Source organism: Diorhabda carinulata, chromosome X (assembly GCF_026250575.1).
Source record: "Diorhabda carinulata isolate Delta chromosome X, icDioCari1.1, whole genome shotgun sequence".
In the NCBI taxonomy this organism is placed as follows: Eukaryota; Metazoa; Arthropoda; class Insecta; order Coleoptera; family Chrysomelidae; genus Diorhabda; species Diorhabda carinulata.
Genome location: NC_079472.1, coordinates 19,891,226 through 19,913,818, shown reverse-complemented (window position 1 = coordinate 19,913,818; position 22,593 = coordinate 19,891,226). Strand labels below are relative to the sequence as shown.

Here is a 22,593-nt window from a genome sequence, read left to right as displayed (position 1 = left end):
TTTCAAAGATACTTCTTATTGTTCTTGTTCTATTTACTAAATTGATTTTTCGATCAGTAATTTGCTCCATTTTAACCTACACTTTGAAATCATTACTTCTAATTTGTAAATCTTTGTTCGTTGTTCTATGAAACTGAAGGTTGGTAAATTGTTTTTATTTGATGAAAACAATTTACTATTGAAGGACCAAATATCATGAAATAACAGCCGTTTGTCGGAAGCTATTGATATTTTTTTTACACGTGTGGATGACACCGACCTCAAACAGAATAAAATATGAAAAAGTAAACTGATTATTATGTAATGTTACGTTTAGTTTGTTTAGATTTCACTTGAGAGCTAGAAACGGGTTTTATGTAAACACGTTCAATTGTGCACGATATTTCTTATCTTATTTTATTATAACAGTATTCAATAATCGCATATACTACCACTAATTTGCGTTTTATTTTGTTAGTAATTCTCTCAATTAAATAAATATTATACAGGGTGACCCACGACGAGTTAAAATTATCTGTATATGGAAAAATACTTATAGTAAATTCATGAAAATTTCTACGTTTGAGTTTTTGGATACGATTTTTTTAACTAAAATATTTTCAAAGATGACCGACTTTCGGTAGAATCGGAATGCATTAAAATAGAAAAAACCGGGTGGCTTTATTTAAAAAAATAAAGAAAATTGATATTTATGAAGTTAAACTTTGAACACTTTTTATACACACCCTGTATAAAATGAAAAATTTTTCAACTTTGATTGAAGTACGTCTGACCTTGCTAAAAGCAACCGAATAGAAACCATTTTCATATCTTTAAGGGTATTCTCGCAAAAAAATAATTTATAAGGGTCTGCAACGGTCAAATTTTATACAACAAAATTAGTAACTAAAAAAATATGCATTTTTCGAAAAAAGTTTCTTGACAAAGGTATACTAAAATTTTACGTAAATGTATTAATATATATATTAATATACAGGGTGTTCTATTAAAAATAACAGTCGACTTCCGGTAGAACCGTTCATCTTTGAAAAAGATCGTATCCGACAATCCAAACGTAGAAATTTTCATGATTTTACTATTAGTATTTTGATATATACGGATAGTTTTAACTCGTCGTTGGACACTCCGTATATATGAATTCGAAGTACAAATAGTTGCTCTTGGTTAAATACTGATCGATTTCGATTCTTATAAAAGAGGAGCATTTATTGATTGTCGAGTAGTCGCACAATTGGACGTTTTGCATACGTAGATTAAGCGCAATCCTTTTCAAAATTGTGTTCAAAATTAGCACAATCTATCAAACGTATATATTTACGTCACTTTTCCTTGACTTCGTTATTTCTCTACATAACAAATAATATTTAAATCATATATGTAATACTTCAATAAGGACAGTAGAACCGAGGTGCCAGCTCGGTTATACGCATTCTCAAGCATGCGTAGTATAGATAAAGTGTCTGGAACGAGATAGAAAATGAATATTGTTGGCACCATGATGTAAAGTCTACAAGGTGTGTTCTTACCGAAGACCAATTTATAACCTCTACTGCGCAGTCCCACTTTTCGCCATATTGGCTGTCACCAGCTGACTGATTTATATTTGTTTACATTGAGTGTATAGAGTAGTAAATTGCAGATGAAGTGCTTTTGTGCTAGTAAGAAGAAGAACGTATAAAAGATTAAGATTCTTGAATTAAAATTCAAAAGAACTGTATCCCAAGTTTAGAATTGCCGAGCTTTCGGCGAAATTTGATTCGTAGTTTGACTTGCTGCTTACTATGTGTTTTGTTATGTTAACTAAAGTTTTACAATTTGTTCTAAAAATAAATTGTTAAAAAACACACGATCCATTTTATTTATTATCTATTTTCATTGTTGAAATCTATTTGAAATGATTGAATTCACATTAATTTGAGAATTGTTTTTATAGAAATAACTTTCAACCAAACCCAATTTACTATACACTGAATTATTTCATAGTTTTGTGTCATATTCGCTGCTCAACGTTTCGTTCATAACAATCTTAAAACGTAAAGATTCAAATTCCCGCATTGGATTGATTGGCCAGAAGAACAATATTGCTGATAGTGGGAAAGGCCTCTCATGGACTGTGGCCATTCGGCTGCGCAAGAACACACCTTGTTTTTACATCATAGTCGGCTATGTAACGTAGGGACGTTTTTTCCCATACCAACTGTCCGTATGGGAGTACATAGATCATTAGTTCATTTTTGAGAATAATCGTCATACAAATAATTAAATATTTAATATGGATGCTTTTCAAGATTAAAAAGATTTGTTTGATGAGGAATTGATTGAGAAAATACAGTAAATTCCAGAAGAACGAGCTTATTCCGATCGTCATAAAATTGATCATTACAATTTTTAGTCCGACGTTGAAATTTTTTTTTACCGTTTCCTTTTTCTTTCCTATTAATTATTTCCAATATGAACTATAATTTTCAGACCAACACAACTTTTTCCAACTAGCGACTACTTCAACATTAACCTCAACAAAACACGTGTAAATTTAATTAAGCACAGATCGTTGTAACAACCACAGATCATAGAAAATCGTCCATAGAACGCTTATTTCTTTCCTTATTCAATACATGGACGATTGCTATATAGGCATCTTTCTCAGTGTTACCAACAATAGATTTGTTTAGTACAAAATAAAGTGACAAATACTTGTTAGTTGGTTCGGATTTAAACAAATTAGGATGAAAAAAGTCATGCGGCTAATAACTATTTGGCACTTTATTAGAACGTGAAAAAACCGGACCTTAGACCTATAAACAGTTCTCATATTATCGGTATTACTACTTCTGGTCAAACTTTTTCTGACGGCAACCTTGATGTTTTAGATAAACAGTTAAAATATGCTTCAGTATTAATTGACTGATAAATACTTGACTTTTTTACTACTTACGATACCATTATCAAGAAACTTGTTTTCTTATTACAGGTATATCAGAATGTTCTATTTTGCATTTTTGTCATTCTGTAATAATATTTTATAATAAATAAACTCTAACTTGATTTGATTACAAATTTTACGTTTTTTTTTTGTAAAAGAGATCGTTTGTATGAGCCTTTATCCACTTGAGCTTGCAAATGTAAAATAGTTTTGATAGCCCAATGATTCTGGAACGCGGCTTGCAATACTTTTGTTGGTGGATTGGACATGAAGAAAGTCAAGAAAACTATGAATTTTTGCTCAAAACCTATGTTTAGTCTTATATACAAAATGAAGTGAGAAAACTATTTTTTATAAACCACCCATTATGAATCCCCTAAAAAGTAAAATTTTTTTCGTAAATCTTACAACAATTGAAATTTAAATAATAGATGCTGATGATTAAAAACTTGAAAATGTTATAAAATGTAACAAAAAAATGGTTATATAGAAACATAACTATAATAATTAGGGGAAATATCTACCATAAGGTAAAGTTATAAGTTATTGCCAAGTTATGTAATTACAATTATTACAAACATTATTGTTATTTGTGATATAATAGAGTAAATAAACATAGAAGTAATACCAAAAATTGTCGACGACATTAATATTTTTTGTCCTTTCCTTGAAGTTCGCTTTTGTGACCTCATAGTCGGTATGATGAGCTAACAGATCCCTTATTTTGTTTCCTTATATTTTATAAATGGATAGTTTCACTTGCAATGATTTTTTTGCCTCCGAAAGTTGCTCTTTCTAAACTGGACAGCAAATTTTGAAGCTGCATTTTTTTATGACCTATAGGCTGCAGGCTTAGTATCACTTCTAGTGCTTCTTGCACAGCACTCTTGTAAGTTTCTTTTTGATTACCTTATGATTACTGTATACTACCAATATATAACCATTGGTTCAAGTCCTAATTTTTTACTAAACATTTTTCTATAGGTGTAGAAAGCATGGATTCATTATTTCCTCCATTTATATTTTATACATCATATATTTTTCCATGGAAGTTTCTAGTCTAGTTTAATTCCTAAATATTTAGATTTTTAGTTAGACAAAGCTCTTCTTCAATCGTTTTTATCTTTCTCGGACTAATATGAATATAATAATTCAAACAGTTGTAACTAATTATAAAGACAATCATTAGTTACAACATACCCTAGTTGTGTGAGAATTCCGGAGAAACGTCCCGTTGATTCCGATTAAATGAAAAAATAAAATTATATTTGGCTTATAATGAAGTAATATTTATTTGCATTATAAGTTCGGGAAGTGATTTAGTACGGTACAAGAAAGAAGTTTATGGACGAGGCGACGAACGAGCCGAATCAGGAATATCTGATCGAGTAACTTCACAGACGTATTTCGTAATTTGTTTTTTTAATACTGTTTTCTTATTATATGAAAAACTGAAAATCAACACAAGTTACTAAGGTAACATTGTAAATGTGTGTGTAAATGTAAAGTGCCATTTTCCGGACTTAACATTACAGGTATACAATTAAAAATATTAATAAAAATGTAATTATTTACGTACAATATAGCTATTAATAATATGAAGACGCAAAGTGCTTAACAAAAGTCGAACATTTTCGAATATTTCCTACGGTTATGTGTCGCCTCTTTCTTCCAACTACATTTTCCAGCTTTTCCTCGGCTTTAATTAGCGATATTCGGTTAGAAATGTATAACATTGACACTCACAATTTTGCCAGTTTTTCGACAATTTACAACTATTTTTCATAATTTTCTTATCAATTTCTTATTTAGTTGTATTGAATATGACAATAGTTTTCTCTACAACAAGTGATGTGATCGATTCAAGTGTCCTCATCTTATATTTCATTCCCGGCGAATACATTGAGTTCGGGAGCCGTGAGATAAAATTTAAAAGACTGTTTTTTTAATAATCATTATTCAATATTGTTCTACCATTCTCTAAAATCGTTGATAATGCTATCAGATTTTACTATAGCTTAACATAACATCAACTTTGATCGCCACCAGTTGTAGACAAAACTTGTAGTGAAAATTTTCTGATTATGGAAAGTCTTCTTCGAATGAGACATTGTGCTACTGGTATCACTTTGTCCTTCAATTAAAATGAAGATATAAACACTGAAATCGAAAAAAAATCCTTCACTAAAAGTCATTCAAACACAAATCCTCTTTTAGTTACTAATATAGCGAAGTATAAATTGTGAAAATATTTCTTAGGTAGTTACGCCTATGCAGCTTATCGTTTTAATAACGAACTTACCTCATAACTAACTAAAAACTGTTATTAACATTCAAATAGTATAATTTAGTGTGGTAGTAGGTGCATGAGGTGCAGTTGAATTCGTTGTGGCAATTTTTTCGGTATGTTGCAAATGTGTTTATTATTCACAATAAGCGACGATCGTTATTAAATCATTACCGAAATAATCATTTATCTACTTCAAAAACAAGAGAGCTCCCCTCTTTATTTATATATTATTTATATCTACTTTCTAAATGTTCACTTGCAATCATGTGTATCATAATAGTTAAAGATTAAATAAAAATGAAGTTGAGCAGATTTTAGAAGTCACTGCAATTAAGTATAAACATAAGTAGTTACGTCCCACTGATGAAATACTTCCCGTCATTGTAATTGCCAGGAAATTCACTTGATAATGGAATATGTTTCCGAAAGATTGCTCTTTTGAAATTAAGTTTCTGGTATATTTTCACGATTATTAAATAATTAATACATTCGTTCACTCATAAATTCATACTGAATTATACTAGGGTGTTTAGACTTTTTAGAAACTAATAAAAGACATCATTTAGAATGTTTCTTTTTCCTTCTGATTTTAGCCATTAATCTTAGCTTTATAATGAGTGGTCTATATTGATATTGAGCTCATTAACAGTAAAGAAAATACAAGCTTAAATTCGTCAAAATAATCATTTGATGTTAAACTGGATTAAGTTTGAGACTGAAATCTGGTTAATTCATACAGCAAAACATAAACAGAGTCCATTCTTCGTATAGTGATCATATTAGGAAGTGTGCTCACAAGATAGTTTCTATGGAAATGGATCTAAACATCCGCAATGGGACATCTAAGACTCACATAAATGGAGATTTTGCTAGTCAATTGATCCGTTTGAAAAGACGCGAAATAAGACTAATGAATAGACTAGAAATGCTCATTTAAGATGCCTTAACAATGCTATAAGCGTAGGCTATAGGATTGGGGAAGGAAGAAACTGCAGACCACATCATCGCTGACTTTTCGAAACTTCCCGTGCGAAGCTTATCTACATGAGCAAACCTTACAGCTTATCGAGTGACGTTAAAAGGTTTACGCATGATTAGCATCGGTTTATGGTATCTTTAAGTAGGGTCTATCAGAAGGTATCGGTCTCAAAACTACTCGTATATATTCATCATCTTCAATTGATATGATTGTTATGTACATTAATCCTGTCATAGAAACTCCATAATTTTAGCATTATTATATTAGGCAAATCGTTCTCTTCGCCTTTTCCTGATCCTTCTAAAACGTGTAGTGACAAAAACAAAACCTGTATTCATCCGAGAATAAAACGCTACTCCCATCTGTGTACTTCCAGTACACAGTACACAGCAAATAAAAATCGATCATCGCATACATTGTTGCTCTTCCACGGCCTGTTTCATTAAATGCCGAAAGGCTCTTTCAACATCACAACGACTTACACCGAACACTTCGATTTCATAATAATTGCTACAACCATCTTGTAGTAAAGTATCCGTTAATGTTAAATGTCAACACTTCTAAACTCAAAACGTTTTAATAGTCTGGTTGTTACTAACAGTTTCAAAACTCATAATAAACAGGAAATATGTAATGGATCGAATTTTTTTCACCCGAATGTATGTACGTCTTCACAAAAGCTTCAAATCACATTGAAATTAACTGATGATACCTTTGGAAATATTATATTAAATTATCTTTTGTCAGTTTTGGATTAAATATTACACAAGTGAGTGAAGCTATAAGAAAACTATTTGTAGCACTCGAAATTAAAATAGTTGATTGAAATGTCCAATTCTTGTTTTGCAGTATCCCATTCGGATTCACTTACATACAGTACTGCATATAATTATTTTTTTTTCTTTTAATCGCAAAAACAAATACATAGTAATAAGTAAATGATATGGTTTCTTGATAAATGACTTGAGGCGGGCACCATTCACTCCATGGACCAGTCTATGAGGTCTTCTGGCCAGCGTCTTTTTAATCTTCTTTGTTTCATTGGATCAGTGTAAAGCTTGGATATTTGTGGATTTTGGTGGTTTTAGTTGCGGTTTTTGTTTCTTATCGCTGATGTCTGAATAACTTCATTGATGGTTGGAATACCGAGGTTTGTGTGTAATGTGTGGTTGTTTATAAACCATGGAGCATTAGCTATTACAAGAAGTATTTTAGATTGAGAAGTTTGCAGTATCTTGGTATTCTTTAACCCCAGAGCTCTATGCCATATGTTCATATTGGTTTTATAATGATTTTGTACATAAATATCTTATTTTTCATTGTTAGCTGCGATCGTCTGCCGATTAGCCAGTTCATATTTTGAAGTTTTAACTTTAGTTGTGTTTTTTTAGCTTGTATGTGCTTCTTCTTAGTTAACTTTTGGTCTAAGTATAGTCCGAGGTATTTGACTTCTGTTTTCACTGGAATCGGCATATCGTTGCGGACAGACACCTCGTTTTGTAGTGAACGTGATATGTGTGGATTTGTCAGTGTTGACTTTCATTTTCCACTGATGTAGCCATTCTTGTAGAACATTTAGGTGGTATTGTAGCTTTTCTGGTGCTCTTGTAGAGTCTGTATCTGAAGACATTGGAGTATCATCTGCGAAAGTAGCGATTACAATATCGTCGGTAGTTGGAATATCAGCAATATACATTAGGTAATGGTGCTATATTTTGTCGAAAGCCTGTTGGATGTCTAAAAACGCTGAAGCTCATTATTCCTTTTGTTCTATTGCTTGCTTGATTTTGTTCACTAATCTATGACACTGATGGATTGTCGAATGTTGTTCTTTAAATTCAAATTGATGTGTTGGAAACAGTTCTTCTTTAGGTACAGTTTAGATAATTCTATATAGAAGGATTTTTTCGAAGAGTTTGGATAGTTGTGGTAGAAAACTAATTAGCCTGTATGAGCTGGGTTCATGGTATATAATTATGATCTATTTATCAGTTCTTTCAAAATTTTTATAATTTCTTTTCCTATATATGAACCCATGAATATATTAGTTGTTTCCTAATTAGAAATATAATAAAAAATCAAGCATATCATCTAAAACAATTAATGATAATATGAACCATGTGAAAATTTTTTGAAATTTGATACTAAAAACAGTTCATTACTCCCAAAATATATATTGATTTCTAAACTTTTTGAATAATACGTCTCCTACACGAGACCTTTCAATAGTTGTTAATATATTACAAATTTATCTAAAAATATATATTTTGCAACTTTGCTTTCAAACTACAAATACTAATAGCGAAAACAATAATTCAATTCACGAGAAATGTTCACAATATTAGCGGCAGATAGCAATAATATCTTTTGTCAAACAAGCATGTATGGTTATAATATTCACCCATTTGCATATTTTGAGGTTAGGTAGTAAATTCACATTGGTTCGGTTTGTTTTCGGTTATATAAACAATTTTAAATGCAAATTATGTAATATAAGTAATATAATCTATATCCGATGAGTATTGACCAATATTAAAAATATTTAAACGAGAGGTACTAAACTTTGCACCAATGGAACTTGTATTGAATGAATTTAATGCATTAGGCCAATGATATACGAATACAAATAAAAGTCTAAAAAAACATATCTTTCACCCGCAACTTCGCTTCTATTCTGCGTTTAGTAATTGAACTGAATTTGTGACGGAATGATTATGTTGATAACATCAGCGACAGATGGTCAATGTTTCTCCTCGGGATTCCAAACAAACGTTCGATAAAAAACATGGGTGTATCACTTCATTGGTAATAATCTTGTATGCCTGCTCCTGAAAATACCTAAAAAGAGTTCATATTTGACATTAGAAAGAACTTTTATTGTTAATAAAGGAGAGGTCGAATTAGTTCGATCAACTATAAGATTACCATCCTAAAAACAAATAAGCATTTAATTAGATTGTAAATAAATTTTAAGAAAAATATCATCGTATTTATCTGAAAGTAAGTAATTGGTAGGGTTGTATAATTGAAAGTGGTCATAAAATGACGTAACGATTTTTATAGCAACAATTTAATTGAATATTCTTACGATTTCATTATAACTTTATACAATAAAAAATTAACCAACTATAGAAATATATTTGCTTGATTATTCAGGGACATTACATTTTGTGACCACTATTAACAATGTTGTTTGTGTTGGATAATTTTGTAATTCAAGAACTCACTACAATATTATATAACGCTGATGATGCTGTTCTAGTCGCAAAAAATGAGGATGATTTTCAAAGGCTTTTACATGTGTTTAACTGCACAGCTAAATCTCTCAATATGATAATATCTGCGTCCAAAACAAAGTGTATGACCACATCCAAAACTCCGATAAGATGTAAGCTAGTCGTAGACGACCAGATAATTCACCAAGTAATGACCTACACCGCAGAGACACGGCCAGAAACGGCGAAAACCAAAAGAATAGCCGGAAAAACACTACTGGACCGGGAAAGAAGTGAGAACATCAAAAGATTGTGCAAAATAGATTACGTAAACGAATGGGTTCTATCAAGAAAGAAAGAATGGAACGAGCACATAAGTCGTATGGATAACAACAGACTGGTCAAGATAGCGCGCAAAAAATTCCCATTGGGCAGAAAGAGTACCGGCCGACCCAGAAAAAGGGGGAGCGACAACCTTGAAGTAGGATAAGAGGATTGGAAGATAAAACAGTCGACTACGCCTAATACACGGAAGTAGAAGAAGAAGAAGAAGGAGTAGAACTCACTACATTACCCAAAGCTTTGAATCTAAGATTAATGGAAAATTAAAGATTTGGAGATCAATGATTTATATATTTATATATGTATAAAAATCGGAAAATCACTGTTCAACCATTTCTATTCAGACAAGGGATTAAAACAGATGTCATTTATCATATACACTTTTTGAAATATTCTTAAAAATACCCTGTTTTATTGGAAATGGAAAACTATTTACACCCTAATCTTTGATGATGATGAGGAAATACTGACAAAGACGTTGATGTTCTAGAATATATAACTAGAAAGCTAATCTATGAATACAGCAAATGGGGAGTAGAAGTTAACTATTTAAAACAAAAAATATATGTGCCAAAAAATTCTAATATTTCTAGCGAGGACCCCAATGACCCCCAATTATAAGAAACATTCCGCTCTACGAAATATGCCTACCATCTAAGTGATAAAATGAATTTTTGGCGACAATCCTCAGACAGCTAAGACAACTAGTGACCGCTGAGATATAACGGGTGTAAATCATACAATAGTGGATGGTAAGATAGTAAAGCAGCTATAGTCTATTTTTATTAATTAGAGAGTAATCAATTTTAATATAAGAACCTACCAGCAAATAGAGCTACTTCTCACAAATTATTCATTGGAATCCTATAGAAAGACGAAAAAGAACTACGTAAGGATATATAAAAAGATAAGAAAGCTGCAATAATGAATATAAATAATTTTTCTATGCCCTAATTTGAGTAAACTCTACATTATTTCAGTTGAACATTAAATATTTCAGTTTTCTCTATTGCAAGCAACAATATCAACCAATTGGTGTTGAGGTGAATTCTTGAACAATTGTTTTTAAAATTAAATGTGGAAGATAAATCATGAACTACATATATTTCGTTGAATTGAAAGGTTACCTTGAAAAATAAAAATATTTCCTCTATTTTAATAAATGATTTATTAGAGCATGTTACCAATCACGCGAAGTAATTCCCAGAAGTTTCATTATTATTGCAGATACGTTAGAACAAGAATTGACATGCTATTTTCGACATGATGTGCATGATATTTGTAACCTTCCCTAAAATGGAAAAAAAAAACATTATATAAAGTCAATAAAATGAACCATGATATTCTTTATGCAAGCACATTTCAGCATAAATTAGCATTTGAAGCTTATTTAGAGGGTATGAAATGATTAAAAATTACCCCAAACAAATAAAATATGAATAAAAATAGTTTCCTAGTTCAAGTACAAATTTAATTGTAAATCGATGTATTATTAATTAATATATGCTTAGACAAACAAGCGGAGTATCAAGGCGGATTTAAAAATATAAGATAATAGCTATTAGCAGAGAGTGAATTTGAAGCTATTATTTATCGACGACAGGGATATGATTCGAAATTTAGAAAACATCGGTACCAAGTTGGGATACTTAAAAAATTAATACGATTGTTAAAACAGAGAGATCCGTTCTCAACAGTTTTATTCAATTTCTTATTAGATATGATTCTCAGGGGTAGTGGATAACGATTTCAAGGAATGATTTAAAATAGCAAAAGGCAAGTCGTGGCATATGCAGATGACGATACAGTAACTACAAAAAATGTTTTTACTATTTGAAAAGACAGCAAAAAGATACAGCGTGTCAACGAACATAAAACCAATTATATGGAAATGGATGACAACTTTTTAAATGAAAATCAATTAAAAATCCCAACAGATTTGATACAGTATAAGAGTTTGAATACCTGGGATTGACGGCAACAAGAAAAGGAGACGACGAAATCGACTAAAGATCGGCAAGAGCCATTAAAACAGTTGGTGCTCTAGAAAACCTATTAAGGTCCAAAGATACCTCTAGGATAGCGAAGCTAAGAATTCACTGGATAGTTATATACGGTGTTATAAGGTATTTAATACTGAGTCATGAATAAGAAAGAGGAAAACCGGCTAAATGCAGGGAAGAGAGGAATGTTAAGAAACATTTTTGGAGGGATACCTGGGGGACAAGATCAATAGAGAAGATAAACGAATGCAGAGATTAAAAGGTTATATAGTCAGGCAGAGATCGGTTATATAGCAAAAAGACTGCGTTGGTTGTGGCATATAGTCAGAAGAAAACAGGTGGGTGAAAAAAACCTCAACAAGTGAAGAAAGCGCAAAAAGAGAAAAGGGCGTTCACATAAATGCATGTGAGGAAGACTTAGAGAAGTTAGGGATGGCGAACTGCCGCAATGCAGCCATGAACAAAAGTAGCTGGAGAGATTTCAAGCCATTGTCCGATTATCTCGGAAATGGCTTGGATGTTTTTAGCTCTAGGTACGTGAATCAATAGTTTTTCAGATGTTTTCATAGAAGTATTAGTACAATGAGGCACTATACAACACTTGTAAGCTTCGAAAGACATTATATAACAAAAAATACAATTCTAAAAAGATTGCTGTTAACTGTTTACAAGCTACTATATTCTGACGTCCGTGTACTGCCATATTGAATGAAGTTTAAACCGATAATTTTAAAACTTGATTTTAAACCAATCTTTCAATATTTATCAAATTATAATATAGATTAGACGGTTCGTAGTCTTTATGATTCAGACTTAGTTTTTAGTAACTTTGAATTCCTACGTCAATATTTTGGAAATAGTTATTTCAAAAGTATACGAAAAGTGAAGATTGGTAATAATTAGAATAATTTGTTACAGATAAATCAACGATGGCTGTTGTAACGGATATTTATAGGGGCGTCAATAACTATTTAAATAAATATCAAGGTGAGTAAGCAAAGCGAAATTATTAATATTTTATACGATCATTTTCAAACTATTCAAGTTTATCAACCTTCCTCGACGATAATTTTAACTAATTATTTATTCCATCATATTTTAATTTGGACTTATATCTATGATTTTTTATCTATGTTATTAAAATCTTTCCACCTAAGGCCCATGGTCATAGTAAGTGATCGTTCGACGTTATGGATTATTATAAAATATTCACGAGTTATAATTAGAACGTGGTAGCAATTTGAACAATGGATGAAACGTTCTTTTATTTTTTCCATTCAGAACTTGAAGGAACACAGGAACTGCGGTCAGTTTTATCAAAAATGCAAATGTAAATTCATGGAAATCAATTAAAAAATCATTTTTAAATATGGATATTACTAAATTCCAGTCTTCCAGATTTCTTTCACAAATTCATGTACATTGTTGATCAAAATATGGCCTCAATGTTCAGGTTTTTGATCTGCACTTCATTATCCTGAGCCTGAACCTTTATCATTTACATTGTTTCATATTATTTGTTCTACTTTTGTAGATAGATAACCTTTTACATCAAAATCAATGGAAATTTTACAATAACAATAACTTCTAAGTTTTTTTGAAATCGACAAATAAATTGTTTGTACTACGAACCACCACAGCCATAACGTTAACGACAATTTCATTCCAAATCAATTCACAGATATATTTTAAATTATATCTAGGTTAGAAATGTATATCATTTGCTGAAATGTTTATTAGTTTTTATATGTCTCACATACGTAAAATATTTGGAATATCTTGTCATACACTGATGAGTAGGTTATAATATTGAAAATATATTTGTGATGATTTATTGATTGCTTGCATTAAAAATAAAAATAATGTTTCGATACCTTTAAACGTAATTCAAGTGAAAGAATATGCTTTATTCGAAGAACCAGCTGTAGCTATAGCAAAAACAGTTTTTTCAGCTGATCATCGATGTAGTGTTTTGAAATCCCAAATTTGAAATCTTCATTGGTTATTTATTAAAAATGATGAGAGATGTAAAAACATATTTTGAGCAACTTTCAAACTATTATTTTTTTATGGATTCAAAAAATTAGTAACTCCATGAACTAAGAAATCAAGAATAAATAATTTAAGCCATTTCCAATTTTATCAAACTCTATTTGTGAGTTTGTTTCTTAGCTTTATATAAGACTTTGTCTACAAATTGTGAAAAAATTTTTTGACAATAAGGCATTGGTCTCTCTCTCTCTTTCTCTGAAATCCCACAAGATTTACCATGGGTAAGTTGGTTAAAGAGTTTGATAAAACTGATGCTGTCAACGATTAATCCACAAAATACGATGATAATGAAGTATGGTTGGTTCAAGAATTCGGTAGATGATGATTTTGATGGATACATAGAGTTGATACAATAATGTTGCGATGCAAATGTGTAAGATTAATTTTTGTATCAACGGAACCTTGAATCGACATAAGTGTAAATACTACACCCACTATAAATAAAGGATTAATGTATGAATAATCTTTGAAGGAAACTTTAATGGTACGACGTATTTAACTTTATAGAAAAATAGTATTATACCTGAAGCATTTCATATATTTTCCAAATGAGTATCTTCAACGTTTCTTACTTTATCAATTCCATTATTTAAAACTTTGATATAATTAATATATTTGGTTGAAACAAAATGAAAGTTACTACGCACGTCACGAAAGGGACTAACTAAACATGAACTATTTACGAAATAAAATCGGCCAATATTCAGGAATTGAAAGATTGACAACAAGGTATATACCCACCATATCACAAATTGAGATTTATAAAAATCGGGCAAGGAAGAAACTTTTTATATTCAATTTGGCAGATTCGTCTGATTGTAAATTGAAATTAACACGAATACTAGAGTTCACTAGAAATCTAGAACTTGAATAATCATATCAAGGAATTCAATTTCGCTTGATACTCTTCACATGTCTTTAACTTAAGACCAGGTAAAAGTACTAACGATTATCGTCTCTCTTTCTATCATGGGAATTATCGTCGAGGTACTGCTGGACATTGCATCGACGAATTTTGGTAATTAGAATAATTTTATTGAATGTTCATTAATAATCTACATTTAACATGTTTTGAAATATTTTTATAACCTCAACATTGATTTAACTTTTTTATTACAGATCCAAGAACTGCTGATTGGTTCTTAATGTCAAGTCCTTTTCCAACGTTGGGAATATGCCTTTCATATGTATTTATAGTTAAGGTAATTAATCATACTTATTTTATAAAGTTAGATAAAATATGTGTCATTTCAAAATTCATTATTAGTATTGTTTCATTCGCATATTTTGGGGTTAGTTAATACAGTAGTTTGAAATTGTTTTCATGACTTATAGAAACAATCTTCAATGCACCCAATTCAATAACCCATGAAATATATTGACTACTTTTAAATGAATTACACCACTGTAAGACAGCGAATATATATTCTATTGTTTTGTAGGTATTAGGTCCTAAATTGATGGAAAATAGGAAACCTTTCAACTTAAAAACTACATTAATTTATTACAATTTCGCTCAAGTTGTGTTTAGTATATGGCTATTTTATCAAGTAAGTATAGTAAACAGTTTTAATTTTCAAAACAATTCACAAATTCCAACTTTGTATATATCTTCAATAAATCTAAATATATAAATATGTATATGCCAACTGTGTTATGAATTTGTCAGTTGTGGAATTGTGGCAATGAAACTCCAAAGTATACTCTTTCTAATATATACTCCGGGCTTTAGAATATAGTATACTAAATATATATATATATATATATATATATATATATATATATATATTAAAAAGAGGACATTTCGGTGCTTCATTTCCACCCCAAAACAATCAATTAAATTCACTTTTTATCGTTGTTGGTCTATTTGTTAGCAAATTTAGAAAATATTGAAGTATTAAAAATAGGAAAATAACACCATCAATTTCATCAATAATTTTTGATATTATTATAGCATTTGATCACTTTATCTATTGAAATTATTTGTTATTTAGATGTCATATACTGATAACTAAAAGAAAATATTTTCACCATAACTATAAGTTTTAAATATATGCAATTAGACAGTAAGATATACTAAATCATATCACAGATATATATTTTATTGTTTTATTCTTCAGATAGGAATCTCAGGATGGTTTACGGGTGAATATAGTTTTAGATGTCAGCCAGTAGATTATTCCAATAAACCAAGTACAATAAGAGTAAGTTTTCTCCTTAACAACATGTATTTCTTAATGGCCCATTATATGTTTTATTTCAGATGGTGCATGCATCATGGTGGTACTTTTTCTCAAAATTTACAGAGTTTCTTGATACCGTAAGTATTGGAAAATTCCTCTTTCATTATAATTCGTAAATCATTTTTTTTACTTTGGACTTTAAAACCAATTTATTAGTGAATCATCAATTTTTCACTACTATTAACATTTCCATTGATATGTAGAGTCTCTACAATCTATTTTTAACAAAATTAAAATATTTGGCTCTGCTTCTTATCATTTTCCTATATATATTTTTCTCTAAACAATTGTTGATAGATGTGTGATAATTATTTTTTGGTCTTATTCTTCTACTTCTATTTCCTTCTCCCAATTAATAAGCTATGTTTGGATTTTTTAATATTTTTCGCATACAAAATATCAATGTATTGGATGATATAAAAATTAAACAATGAATGTATATGAAATTAAATTATTTATGTTCCAGATATTTTTTGTCATGAGAAAGAAAAACGATCATGTGTCAACTCTTCATGTGATCCACCATGGTATTATGCCAATGTCTGTATGGTTTGGTGTTAAATATACACCAGGTAAGCACTCACATATTAAAATTACTCAATAGTTTGTATATGTAACTATAAAACTAAATAGTCTAACTCTAAAATCTGTCAAAATATCAGGAATCAAAATTTAAATTATCGTTTTCTAAAGGATTATGTATTTAAAACAAAATGTTCATTTATATTTATTAAAAAGACACAAATCCTAATGACAATGAGTGAAAAAATATCCAACTTATTAGTAAAATGTTAGCTAAAGAGTTGAGATATGAATTAGCGGAAAGAGGTGGATTATTTGATCTCTTATTACCAAAAGATTTTCTCTAAAAAAAGCAGCATCATTCCTACAATACAGAATGATTGCTGCTTGTATTCTATTTGTCATATAAATTCAAAATTTGAGGATAGTTGTAAAACTGAAAATAGAGCTGAGAAGATACACTATTTCAATTAACTCATATTAAATGACTATTTCAGGTGGTCACAGTACATTCTTTGGATTCATCAACACTTTTGTTCATATAATCATGTATACATACTACATGTTATCTGCTATGGGACCACATATGCAAAAATACCTCTGGTGGAAGAGGTACCTCACTACATTCCAAATGGTATGCATATACATACTTTAATTTTATTATATTTTCAATGAAATTTCTTTTAAAATTACAGGTTCAATTTGTGGCAATAATGATACATGCTTTCCAACTTCTCTTTATCGACTGTAATTATCCAAGGGCTTTCGTATGGTGGATCGGTATGCATGCTGTCATGTTCTTTTTCCTTTTTAAAGAATTCTACAATCAAACTTACATTAAGAGAAGACTCAGTGAAGAGAAGAAGCAAAAAGAAATAGTCGCTAATGAAAAGAAGCAGAATGGCTACACAAATGGTCACGTCGAACATAATGGCGTCCACAAAAATGGAATCAGCAATGTTAGTGAATATTACGTTAGTGGAACATCAGATATCCACAAGAGGATAAATTTATAGTGATATTAGTTTTATTAGCTCTTTTATAATAATTCCAATGAAATGGACGAATTTACTTAATTTAATTGTGGTGAATGACTAGTAATTTTAGGGAAATGAAAAAGGTTTTTTTAAGGAACAGCAAGCACCTGATAAACAACTGTGTTCAAAAATTCAGAGTGTACAATGTATGTGACAATTAATCTACGTAATTACATACCCATTATATTTGTACTTTTGTATAATTTTACGCAACAAAAAATTCAATATGTAGGTCTTTTGTCACATACTGTACCCTGTTGTTTGGCGTTATTTATCTGATATATTGATTGCCACGTTGAAAACTATTGAATTTTCTAGTAGCACAATAATTAATATTGCAAAATATGACAAAACTTTAGTAAATGTAGTACAATCAATCATTATTATCAACTTGTGCCTTTAGAAATAATATACCTCACATATATGGTAGTAAGAATTGTTATATATTAATTAATCTATCAGTAAATAACGTCAAATCAAAAACGACTGTAAGCTCTTTCCATTAATGTAGTTAATACTATGCTACTTATTCTAACAAATTTTGTATATTTTTGATAATTTGCTTTTGCATTTTGGCAAAAAATATACAAACTTGTTATATGACATATGTCAATTATCCAGAGTAAATTTCTCTTTCACAAGATGTATTACAAACAACCATCAAAAAATTTCTTTAATTTTTTTTTGTAATAATTTTCAAGTAATTAATTTTGAAGTGAAGTCAGTTCTAGCTCAACAAAAAAATGGAAAAATTCCTCTCATAATCAGTTCACAGTTCAATCAAATCTAAATAAATTCTCAATATGAACTGATTGTTGCTGGACAACAATTTTGTTTAAATCTTGAATGAATCGACCTTAATGAGAATATATTTTTGTAGAAATCCTGCAGATAATAGTAAAGAAATAACTATCAATATATAAGTTCTTAAATACTTACCAAAGACCTGTAGTATATACAGATTAAGAAAGTATATACAGAATAGGAATTATGGATTTTTGTTACCATTCTGATCTTAAATACCTCAATTTCTATTGGGCAAACTGACTTTTCTAATAAATAAAGTACAGTTGTCTGGCCCTACTAGACACAAACTGGCAATACTCAAAATCCTGTTCATTTTGGTAGAACAATTTTCAATTTTTTAATAATAAAATATTTGAATTATAGGTTCTTATAATAAATGATGCAATTTCTCAATTATTTGGAAGTATAATTCTGTATATAAGAGAACTTTCTATCAAATTTCTGTTCATGTATCAATATTAATTTATTTTTGAAACAACAAATCTGGTCAACAGTCACTTCGATTGGTAAATAAATAGAATTTCAATTATTTTAATCACATAGTGATAAAATAATGCCTTGAAGCAACGTTCTATGCACAAAAATTATTTACCATATTATTTAATACCTTTTCCACTGCTTGAAAATTTTAATAATCAATGTTACAAATTTTTAAGTATTTACTATTAGTATCTTTAGCATGACATGGATTGTCTTTTGTAATTTCTTTGTCTATATATAAAAAACTATTTGATTAGTTATTACTAATTTGGAATTTTAGATAAAGAATAATATGAAAGAGAAATCAGTTGAAATCAGAAACAGATGGGCTTTTGTGTAACCAAAATTTTGTATTTGTATTTTGTATAACCAAAATAACAACTTCGTTATATTTAATTTAAAAATAAAATTTTCCCACACTCAGTTATATTTTCATACAAAAGAAGTTGAATATGAAATCGACGTTGTTTTACCCATCCAATAACCAAAAATATAGTGCCAATAGCAGTATAGAAATGCAGTTAAACAATGTGACATTATAAAATAAACGGAATTGCTTTTTTGTCCGAAGACAAATTTTACGAAGGTTTGAAATTTTCTAAATGAAGTTTTCCCAATAGAAGTAAGAATGCTATGTACAAGGACAAGGGCGTCGCCAACCAATGGCCAGCAGGTGGCAAGTTGATATGGAGGATGAGAAAAGTACGAATTGTAGGTAAAATCGAGAGCACATGAAGGTTTTCATTTGTAGTATCAGTTTTACATCTACGGTACAGAGTGTAACGTGTAGAGCTACACGTGTTATTAATTGTACCATTAAAATAATAGTTGAAAATAAATTATTACATTTATTAGAAAAATTAGATAATTTTGAAGACTTTGATAGAATTACATTTGATAATTTTCTTGGAATCTCTAGAGGGGGCAGCTAATTCTCCCTGTGCCTTTTGGTGACGCTCTTGTACAAGGTGTAGCTGGAAAGAAACTGAATAGATATATTATACAGAGTATCCACAAACTGTAGTATCAAATGCAAATTATATATGCTACATATTGTTTTATATCAAAATAATTAGTAACCTTTAATCAAAAGTTAATTTTTGAAGATGATGTTGTCAAATCCGTTTTATTAATAGTATTTAGGCTAAGCTACTACGTATAAACATGAGCGTGCAACGTAGAAGGATTATTGGGTAAATTTTGTAAACATTTTAGTTCTACTTTGAAACTATAAGGTATTTTCAGAAAAAAATACCATCAAATTTACTTGTTGTTCCTCCAAGATGAAGCACTTGTTTATCAATAAAAAACAATTTATCTTCGTAGGTTTATACAATGTAGCAAGAGTGGTTTTCTAAGTAGCATTTTATCTGAGATATTGTTTAAAAATTATCAAGATAGCGTCATCTTCAAAGGGAGCCTCGTTAGAAAGATCTTTTCCATCGAGATGTAGGTTATATGATTATACAATCACATGTGGTATCTGTAGTTTGCATTTGGCAGGAAAATTTTCTTATATCTTAACCAGGGGATACATGGATGCTCATATAAATATAAGAAGTAATGAGGTAGAACGAATATTAATTACTATTTGCTGTGATAGGAGAATTCAAAAGGTGTGATGCTATGAAGTCTATTCCCAAACTAGTATGGAATTTGCAAAAGAGACGGTAACTTGGGATACTATTCAGAAAGGATCAAAATTTAATTTACAGATGCTTTTCTTGTATATATGAAACCAATAAAAGAAATGATGAAAAATCGCTTGAAACAATCAAAGGTGTTGAAAACAATTTTGGAAATCAGTAAAGTTGTAAATATAACATTTTTACCGGTACTTACAGTGTTTTGAATACTTCCTTCATTTATGCTAGATTATTAGTATTAACCCATTAATGTTCAGAACTATAAAAATATTTTAAAATGGCTAAGAGTAAAGATTTTGTGCTGAAAAATGATGAGATATCTTTGAATTGTACTATATGATATTGATCGTGCATCGTTAATGACCCCTTGGTTACTTATGAAAATATAAAAAACAATTCAGGAAATTAATCAAAACATTTATCATGTAATAGAACTAGATCTTCTTTTTGTCTGTATGCAGATTACCCAGTTGGATCCTTTAGAAATGGTGCAGTAAATAAAATCCCCTTATGTCCAGGAATTTTTGGTTACTTTAATTCCATACATATTTCTTTTGGAAACACTGAAAACTCTCGCTTAAAATGAAAATAGTTTGTCCCTTATCCCTTTTTTCATTATTTTTGCTCTAACTAATTTACTTTTCACAGTTCTGTTTTCCCAAACTTTTCCTGGTGCTCGGAAATTTATCCGACGAAGTTCATATATCAACTCCGCCGATCTAAAGTACTTAATATATAATAAAAAACGTTAACCACGATATTTATTGTGAATATAAGAACAAATTTTACCACTAATTATTCCCGAGGATATCGACATAATGTACAGGGGGTTACGTATATACCTTCGGTAAGAATTTGAAAACCATCCATGTCTAAATTTTCGGCTTCTTCTGGCAGTTCAGCAACTGAAATTTGTTTCTTTCTAAGGAAAAACAGAACTGTGACTAGTTAAAGATCCAGCGAGCAGAAACGGTTCATCATTCCTGTATATCGTACTCAACAGCACAAGTAATGACACTGCATAATGCCCCTTGGGCGTTAATGGGTTAAGCTTCATGGTCTATGAATATTTATAACAAAATCGGCAGAAAACTAGTAAAACTTTCTAATTTTTGAAAAAACGGATGACTAGAATCCACTGAGCAAGATACTTAGTTAATGATGTGGATAGTAACTACCAGTACTTATTATATAGATTGTAGCAGGTGAAATAATCAGTTTTTAGGACGATTTTTTTGTGGTTGAAAAATGAACTACGTTACATTGTATATTGTTACGATCCAGGCAAGCTATTATTGGATAAACTAGCATTTAGAAACTATATCTACGAATGTGATATTTTGTTGGATAATTGTTTCAAATAAAGAACCTATCCTTGAAATTCTGAGAAAAAAATTTGAAAACTGAGCGAATTATTGAAATAACTCGAGAGTTCGTTTAATATCATGCATTTCTAGTATTTCTTTGTTTTGTTTCACTTGGTTCTAACATAAAACAGCAACAACTGTGATATTTTTGAAGCATTCGAGTAGTTTCAAATGACGAATTGAAACATTTACAATATTTTAGTAATTAACTTTCAACTTTTCGTTTATTTAATACATATTTTAATCACCAACAGTAAATTTTATCATTTACTTAGGAATATTAGATGTTCTAAGTTCTTCTAATTAATAATTCTTCTTGAAATAATTGTTTTTGAAACGATATAATTGTATGTTGAATTGTTAATTGTTTTATATACATTATTTCATGAAAAGGTATGTTAAACTATTGCTTTCAAACTTTTTTCTCAGTGTATTATTTTTCACTAAGTAGGTGCTATTGTTAATGTAATATTATTGTTAATTGTATTTTTTTAGATATTTATTCCACGTTTCAGTTCTGGAAACGTAAAAAAATATTAAATCCTACTAAAGGGGAGTTGAAAATAATAAAAAAGTTGTTAAAATTTGATTAAATTTACAATTTTAAAATGTTTCTGGTATATTCGATATCAATTGTACCTTATTGTATTTTTATACTCACCATTTGAATAAAGATAGTGAATAAAA

At 29.8% G+C, this 22,593-nt stretch overlaps 1 protein-coding gene across 6 annotated transcripts in view; it reads left to right on the top strand.

Annotated features, from left to right (window-relative positions):
* The window catches only part of LOC130901295 (elongation of very long chain fatty acids protein AAEL008004-like), a 61,498-nt gene extending 38,905 nt beyond the window's left edge, over nt 1–22,593 (top strand). For 5 of the 6 annotated variants that reach the window (XM_057812532.1, XM_057812531.1, XM_057812529.1 and 2 more), the window contains 8 exons: nt 12,671–12,739; nt 14,924–15,006; nt 15,247–15,354; nt 15,925–16,008; nt 16,068–16,124; nt 16,514–16,619; nt 17,067–17,203; nt 17,265–22,593. In XM_057812532.1, the coding sequence (XP_057668515.1) occupies nt 12,682–12,739; nt 14,924–15,006; nt 15,247–15,354; nt 15,925–16,008; nt 16,068–16,124; nt 16,514–16,619; nt 17,067–17,203; nt 17,265–17,585 (954 nt within the window). In that variant the 5' untranslated portion in view covers nt 12,671–12,681 and the 3' untranslated portion in view covers nt 17,586–22,593. Of the gene's footprint in view, nt 1–5,274; nt 5,327–12,670; nt 12,740–14,923; nt 15,007–15,246; nt 15,355–15,924; nt 16,009–16,067; nt 16,125–16,513; nt 16,620–17,066; nt 17,204–17,264 lie in introns of those variants that run through there. The other variant, XM_057812533.1, reaches the window with a different exon arrangement.